The sequence below is a fragment of the Otolemur garnettii genome, unplaced genomic scaffold (genome assembly GCF_000181295.1).
Source record: "Otolemur garnettii isolate 467f Iridium unplaced genomic scaffold, OtoGar3 scaffold00067, whole genome shotgun sequence".
Lineage (NCBI taxonomy): Eukaryota > Metazoa > Chordata > Mammalia > Primates > Galagidae > Otolemur > Otolemur garnettii.
Window position 1 is genome coordinate 6,960,060 of NW_003852462.1, and position 8,369 is coordinate 6,968,428.

General features: G+C 39.5%; 1 protein-coding gene across 1 annotated transcript in view; it reads left to right on the forward strand.

The window, feature by feature from the left end:
• The window catches only part of UBE4B (ubiquitination factor E4B), a 133,494-nt gene that overhangs the window by 60,560 nt on the left and 64,565 nt on the right, over positions 1 to 8,369 (forward strand). The window contains exons 5-6 of the mRNA XM_023515143.1: positions 4,416 to 4,503; positions 6,197 to 6,341. Of these exons, the coding sequence (XP_023370911.1) occupies positions 4,416 to 4,503; positions 6,197 to 6,341 (233 nt within the window). The remainder of the gene's footprint in view (positions 1 to 4,415; positions 4,504 to 6,196; positions 6,342 to 8,369) is intronic.

The following is an 8,369-nucleotide window of genomic DNA, read 5'->3' on the forward strand; positions in this document are numbered from 1 at the left end:
AAAAAAAAAAAAAAAAAAAAGAAAGATACAGTACTTTGAGCTCTGTAGTTGGAGAGTGTGCATTCTTATACTCACCACTCAAAAAGTTTCAGGATAGCTGGGTGGTATGGTGGGTGCTTGTAGTCCCAGCTACTTGGGAGACTAAGGCAAGAGGATTGCTTGAGCCCAAGAGTTTGAGGTTGCTATGAGCTATGATGCCACAGCACTCAACCCCAGGGTGACTGAGTGAGACTTTGTCTCCAAAAAAAAAAAAGTTTCAGGAATCAAAATCATACAGATGATGTTTTCTGACTAGCATATTGGGTTAAAAAAATAATATAGAACTCAAGAAAAATCCTTGTACATTTTCATATTTTTTAAAAAGAGCATACTTTAAAATAAATATCAAAAAAGAAATCACAGGCTGATGCCTGTAATGCTTTGGGAGGGTGGATGGCTTGAGCTCAGGAGTTTGAGACCAGTCTGAACAAGAGTGAGACTCCCTTCCTACTAAAAATAGAAATACTAGCCGGGCATTGTGGTGGGTACCTATAGTCACAGCTATGTGGGAGGCTGAGGGAAGAGGATCAGTTGAGCTCAGGAGTTTGAGGTTGTTTTGAGCTATAATTCCTCAGCACTCTACCCAGGGCAAAAGAGTAAGACAAGACTCTGTCTCAAAAAAAAAAAAAGAAGAAGAAGAAGAAATCATAATGAAAATTAAAACCCCAAAGTATCTAGAACTGAATAATAAATATTACATATCAAAATTTGTGCACTGTAGCTACAGTGATTCTTAAAGGAAAATGTGAAGCTTTAAATATATTAAAAATGCATAAAGGAAAAAGAAAAGTAATAAATGCATCCAGGCAATGAAAATCCTTTTCTAGAATACTCTTTCCTAGATGTATACATGGCTGACCTCTTCCTGCCTCTGCCCACATGTTGTTTCACCGTGAGGCCCATTCCACTTAAACAAGGAAGCTTCATGCCCTTAATTGCCTTTTTTCTGCCATTTTTTTCTTTCAATAAAAAAAAAAATTTTTTTTTGGGGATGGATCTTGCAGTGTTGCTCAGGCTGGTCTTGAACTCCTGGCCTCAAGCAGTCCTCCCACCTCAGCCTCTTAAAAGTTCTGGGATCACAAGTGTGAGCAAACCCACCCTGCTCACACCTCCACCCCCACCCCCAGCCCTTTCTTTCATTTTTTTCCTGTGGCTATTCTCATTTAAAACACTGTCTGCTTTGCTTTTTGATTGTGCTTATTGTTTATTCTCCTTTGCCCTCTAACAAGGATGTAATCTCAGTGAGGTAGGGACTTTGTTAGCATCCTTTGTTCGTTGACCTCGGGCACCTAGAACAGTGCCTGCACAGAATGGGCACTCAGTAATATTTGTTATTGAAGAAGTGAAATCCATGAAAAGTGTAAATATCCAAAGCGGATGTAAATTTGAAAATTTGGATGAAATTAATGCCTAGAAAAATATCACTCTCCCTAAAGTTGACTCAAGAAGACAGAACACAAGTAATCAAAAGCCATGAGATCAATTGAATTTTATACTAATTTTTTCAGATAATTAAAATAGTGACCACTTTTATTCTCTTTATGAGGCCAATATGACTTTACTATTAAAACCAGGCAAGAATAATATTAGAAAGTAAAATACGTAGTACACATGCTCAAGATTTATTTGCAAAAATCTTAAGTACTGACAAATCAAATCTCACAATGCATCAAAATGACAAAACTAATCTATGGGGTTGGATGCCAAGACAATAGTTACTGGGGGCCAGAATAGTAGTGATCGGTAGGGGTCACAAAGGGAGCTTTTGGAGTACTGATAATATTTTATTTCCTAATCTGGGTACTAATTACATTAGTATGTTTACTTCTTGAAAGTACATTCACCCAAACGTATCTATGCACATTTTTTTTTTTTTTTGAGACAGTCTCTCTTTGTCACCCTCAGTAGAGTGCCATGGTGTTATAGCTCACAGCAACCTCAGACTCTTGGGCTCAAGCTATTCTCTTGCCTCAGCCTCCTGAGTAGCTGAGGCTATAGACACCTGCCACAATGCCTGGCTATTTTTTTTTTTTTTTTAAAGACAGAGTCTTACTATGTCACCCTTGGTAGAGTGCTGTGGCGTCACAGTTCGCAGCAACCTGAAATTCTTGGGCTTAAGTGATTCTCTTACCTCAGCTTTCCAAGTAGCTGGGACTACAGGCACCTGCCACAATGCCCGGCTATTTTTTTGTTGTCTTTGTTGTTTGGTAGGCCCTGGCCAGGTTTGAGCCTGCCAGCCCTGGTGTATGTGGCTGGTGCCCTAGCCACTGAGCTACAGGTTCCAAGCCAGTATGCACGTTTCCATACATATATTTTAATTAAAAGTTTACTTTAAAATAGTACAATATGATATCATAAATATGACAAATGTATCGTGATCAGTTTGGATTTATTCTAGGATGGCAGGGTGTGTTGACATTAGCAAATCTGTAAATATTTTCTACCGTGTTATATATTAAAGAGAAAAATCCTGATAGTGTTGATGGCTGAGAAAGCCTGATAAACTTCCACATCGATTCATGATAAAAACCTCAGCAAATGAGGAACAGAAAGGAGTATCCTTAGAAAGTGTGGCAGAGACAGTTAACCAAATAGTCCACGTGCTCCCCAGCATTTCCCAGTCTCCATTGTAGGTAGATTGGGGCCAGGTGACTAATTCTGTCCGGTAGGCTATGAGTGGGAGTGACATGTGTCACTTCTAGGTGAAGGCGGTTGAGCCGATGTTCCTCCTCCATCCCTCTCTTCTCTTGCTCCAGTGACCTTGGAGGCTGTGTATTGCAGATGGCATAGATTAAAGATGGAGTAAGGATGCTTCACTCTCATCAGACTTTGCGTAAGCAAGAAATAAACCCTTATAGTTTTAAGCCTCTAAGATTTTGGAGTGTTTGTGTTACGACACTGTAGCCTATCTTATTCTGACTATATAAAGGGCATCTAACAAAAACCTCCAGCAGCATTCATATCTGGGGGTGAGAAGTTAGAGCCACTTTCTGTAAGATCAGGAATAAGAAGGACAACTGCTGTAGCTGGTTCTGTTTAACACGAGGGTCCCATCCAGTGCAGTAAAACAAGAATGGGAGTGGAAAAAACAACAATTATTATCTGGAGATAAATTGATTATTTTTGTAGTGAACTTTTATATAAGTAAACAAGTTACTTATAAGAGGTATATACATTTAAACATTACTGTGTGCCAACAACCAAAATTCAGAAAACTTAAATTTTTTAAAAGGCACCATTCATGGTTTAATTAAAAACTATGTGGTAGCTAGGAATACATTTAGTAAAAGTAGTGTAGGATTTTTATGGAGAAAATTATAAAAGTTTATTTAAAGACCTTTAAAGAAGGTCTAAATACGTGGAGAGTGATAAAGACTGACTAATAAAATTATGTCATTTCTCTGTAGTTTGATCTCTAGAGTCAAGGAAATTCTAGTTAAAATCCCAACAGAGTTTTAAAGGAACTGGTCACGCTAATTCTTAACTAAGTATGTGTGGAAGTGGCATGGTCAGGAATAGCCAAGACACTCTTGAAGTAGAAGAACAAGGTGGAGACATTGATCTGGCAGATATTAAGACTTCTGTGAGGTTTTATTAATTACAACACAGTGGTATCATTGGTTCAGGGGCAGATGTCTAAAGTAGCAGAAGTAAATCGCTAGAAATAGACCCAAACATTTATGAAAATTGGACATATGACATAAGAGATTTTATATAATTTTAAAAGGATGCACTTTCCAATAAATGGTGCTGGGACAATTATTTATTTGGTATGGGGGAAAATAATATGTATTTAACCAGTTTTTGGTAATTAAACTTTGGTTGACTTTTTTATTTTTTTAAGTTAAAAAAAAAAGTTTAAGATAAAAATATTTGAGGAGCCGAAACATTTTCTTTATTTTTAGAAATGGAGTCTCACTATTTTGCCCAGGGTGGAGTGCAGTGGCTATTCACAGGTGTGTTCATTACTCACTGCAGCCTGGAACTCCTGGGCTCAAGCTTTCCTCCTGCCTCAGCCTCCCAAGTAGCCTGGGACACCTGGCCCAACTGAATTTTTTCTTTTTATTTCCCAGATTCAGTTTTCTGTCATTTAAAAATAAAATATATACAGAATCTGCTCTAATGTTTTTTTTTTTTAAGTGGGCCCAAGAAAATGTCAACTTAGGAAAATTATTTCTAACATGTGTGATTGAATGCTTAAATCCTAATTTAATTATAAAGAGCTCTTAAGACTCAATAAGAAAAAGTTGAACCTTTGTCATTTTTCTAACATGATGAATTTTGACTGATGTTTTAAAACTTTTCCTCAGCCAGCAGCTGTGACATTATGTGTGTTTATGAAAGGTAAAAGACTTATTTGTCTTCTGTACTTAAAGCATGTCCCAGGTGGATGTGGATTCAGGAATTGAAAATATGGAGGTTGATGAAAATGATCGGAGAGAAAAAAGGAGCCTCAGTGATAAGGTTGGTAAGCAGTGAAGCCCTTGCCCCAGTTTCTAGTGCAGGTTCCATTAGTAAACTCCATTTTGTCTCTCCTATCTGAAGAGAACATGAGGAAATTCTATGTAGGTGATTTTTTTTTTCTTTTCAGGTAAAACAGATAGCCTGTATTACCCTTACTAAAAGAAATATAACTCAGTCTCTTTACCTGATAAAAATCCTCAGTTATTATCATTATTACATGGCCATAGTTTTATCTGTAAATTTAGTTTGTAAAAGGAACTAATTTGGAGCTAGTGAGAATTTCTTCTTTTGGTCTTTGCTTTTAAGCAAGAACATCATCACATCTTTGGCAGTATTCTGAGGAAAATGGCTGGGGATTGAACCAAGAATATGTAGGATCCAGTAGCAAGTAGAAGCTTTTTGAAAACATAAGGCCTTTATATTTGATTATCATGTGGACTCAGTTCTGCATATTCAGGGTGTCATAATAACTTCTTATTCAGTAAGTTATTAGGAATCCTTTAGGAATGCATGTTTACAATTATTGGAAGTTGGGCTGTAGCTTCCTATTGGTGCAGTGTTTTATTTTGAAGAGTTTTTTGTGTACAAAGTTCTTTCATATATGATACTTTAACTCTCATACAATGTAATGGGAAATGTTAAATTTTGGGAAATTTGCTGGAGGAAAATTGATGATGTACCAAGAATGTTAATCTGGTTCTTTGGAGTTCAGAAAAGTGAATAGATGGGATATTTATGTGATTTATCACATTTATTCCTTGGTAACTATTTTTTGGTTTTGATACTTTATTTATTTTGGGGACAGAGTCTCATTCTGTTGCCCAGTGGCCTCAGCCTAGCTCACAGAAACCTCAAACCCCTAGGTTCAAGTGATCCTCTGACCTGCCTGGGAGTTGGGGCAGGAGAACGAGCTCTGAGCTTGGCCCCACGTGCCTCTGATCCAAGTAAGAGACCTGAAGAAACCTATCTAGGATTTTCCAACTTTTTTTTTTTTTAATTATTTCTCATTATTCTTTTAGTTTTTTTTGGCCGGAGCTGGATTTGAACCCACCACCTCCAGCATATGGGACCGGTGCCCTACCCTTTTGAGCCACAGGCACCACCCACGTGGTTGGCTCTTTCGCCTCTTGAGCTACAGATGCAGAGCCATTCCTTGGTAACTTTTGGTAATGCCCTTATTCCTTTATGTTTCCCCTATAGATTGTATGGTAAGCTCTGTGAGACTTTAGAAGTTGTATGTCCCTTTAATGTCACAGTGACAAGTTTAGTTTTTCCTTCATGGTGGTTTTAGGCATTTAAGAAAACATATCAATGTTGGCTCTGTGCATGTAGCACAGTGGTTACAGTGCCAGCCACATGCTCCAGGGTTAGCAGGTTCAAACCCAGCCCCGGCCAGCTAAACAGCAAAGACAACTGCTACAAAAAAAATAGCCGGGCATTGTGGCAGGTGCCTGTGGTCCCAGCTACTTGGGAGGCTGAGGCAAGAGAGTTGTTTGGGCCCAGGAGTTTGAGGTTGCTGTGAGCAGTGACGCCAAGGCACTCTACCGAGGGCGACATAGTAAGACTTTGTGTCAAAGAAGAAAAAAACAAAATATCAATGTTAATGAGTTAAATCAGAATAAAGAATTTCTGTTGAAGTGCCTACGTCATGCTTTCTATTTGAAATTAATACTGAAATCTCCTTCCTCACTAGGAACCTTCCTCTGGCCCTGAAGTGTCTGAGGAGCAGGCCTTACAGCTGGTCTGTAAGATCTTCCGTGTCTCTTGGAAGGACCGAGACAGAGATGTCATCTTTCTTTCTTCTCTTTCTGCACAGTTTAAGCAGAACCCAAAAGAAGGTAGGAATCTAGTTTTTTGTCTTATTTCAGAGAACTTACAAGAAAACAAGATACAAGATCCTTGCCCTTCTCTGTTAACCCCATGCACTCTATCTTGCTTTTAGGTTGTTTTGTTTGTTTGTTCATTTGTTTTTGAGACAGAGTCTCACTCTGTCGCTTGGGGTAGAGTGCTGTGACATCACAGCTCACAGCAACCTCAAACTCTTGGGCTTGAGCTATTCTCTTGCCTCACCCTCCCATGTAGCTGAGACTACAGGTGCCTGCCATACCACCCGGCTAATTTTTCTATTTTTAGTAGAAAAGGGGTCTTCCTCTTTCGTAGGCTGGTCTCAAGCTCCTGAACTCAGGCTGTCCACCCACCTCGGCCTCCCAGTAGGTTGTATTTTTTATTACAGGGATGCTTCTTGTTGAGGGTACTGCCGTTCAGTCACTTTTTTCCTTTCCTCTGATCTTGTTGATAAGTTATATTTTGCTTTTGATTTCTACAAAATAAAACTACATTAAAGTATTAGTTTCCATGTCTCAGGGTTGAAGTTTTTTCTTTTGCACCAGGAAGGTGCTTAGAGAGAGCATTAGTTCTTCATACAACATAGCCATGCTTATAACAAAAGAATGGAACTCTTAGCAAGGTACCAGCATTACAGGGCACAATTATTTTTCTTTATAGCAGTCATTTGGAATACGGAAGAGGTAGGGGAGATGTGCTGAAGTGTTTTTCTGCTTATCACTGGACTATAACTGATGCTGGCAACTTTTGTCTGGTTTTCTCACTGATGTTTCCCCAGTGACTAGATGGGTGTCTTGCACAAAATAGTTCCTCAGTGTATACATTTTTTTTTTTTTTTTTGGAGACAGAGCCTCAGGCTGTCCCCCTGGGTAGAGTGCTGTGACATCACAGCTCACAGCAACCTCCAACTCCTGGGCTCAAGCGAGTGTCTTGCCTCAGCCTCCCAAGTAGCTGGGACCACAGGTGCCTGCCACAACGCCTGGCTATTTTTTGGTTGCAGCTGTCATTGTTTGGCGGGCCTGGGCTGGATTCAAACCCACCACCTTAGGTATATGTGGCTGGCGCCTTAGCCACTTGAGCCACAGGCGCCGAGCCCAGTGTATACATTTTAAATGAACGAACACAAGGCAATTGCCTTTCCCTTGCCAATACTGCCTGTCTTCCAGGGAGGGATAAAACAGAAAGTCCTCTGTTTCCCTGATGGATAGACAGACCATGTCTGATTTTACAGGCATCTTACTAACTCTGTTATAGAGGTAAGCTTACCAACTATGTATTTGAAACCCTGCCGTGCGCTACTCTATTTTTCTTCTTTTAGAGGATCACGTTCTGTCACCCAGGCTGGAGTGCAATGGTGCCAACTCAGCTCACTGTAACCTTGAATTCCTGGGCTCAAGTAATCCTCCTGCCTTAACCTCTTGGTTAGGACTGCAGGTGCATGCCACTACGCCCAGCTGATTTTTTTTGTACAGACAAGGTCTTGCGATGTTGCCCAGGTTGGTCTTTGAACTCTTGGCCCCAAGTGATCCTTCTTGGCCTTCCAAAGTGCTAGAATTACATGTGTGAGCTACCACACCTGCTCATACATGTTATTCTGAATGTAAATCTTAATATTTTCAAATCTGTCTTACACATAGAATAGGTATTTTTTTTTTTTTTTGAGGCAGTGTTTTGCTCTGTCGCCTAGGCTAGAGTGCTGTGGCATTATCATAGCTTACAGCAGCCTCAAACTTGTAGGCTTAAGTGATCTTCTTCCCTCTACCTTCCAAATAGCTGAAACTATAGGCATGTGGCACCATTGTTAGCTAATTATAAGTTGAAAAAAAATTTTTTTTTTTTTTTTAGACAGAGCCTCACTTTGTTGCCCTGGACACTCTACCAAGGGTAACAAAAAATTACCTATATGTGTAAGAGATTTGAGAATATTAAAATTTATATTAATATCATAGCTCACACTGGGCGGCGCCTATGGCTCAAGGAGTAGGGCACTGGCCCCATGTGCCTGAGGATGGCGGGTTCAA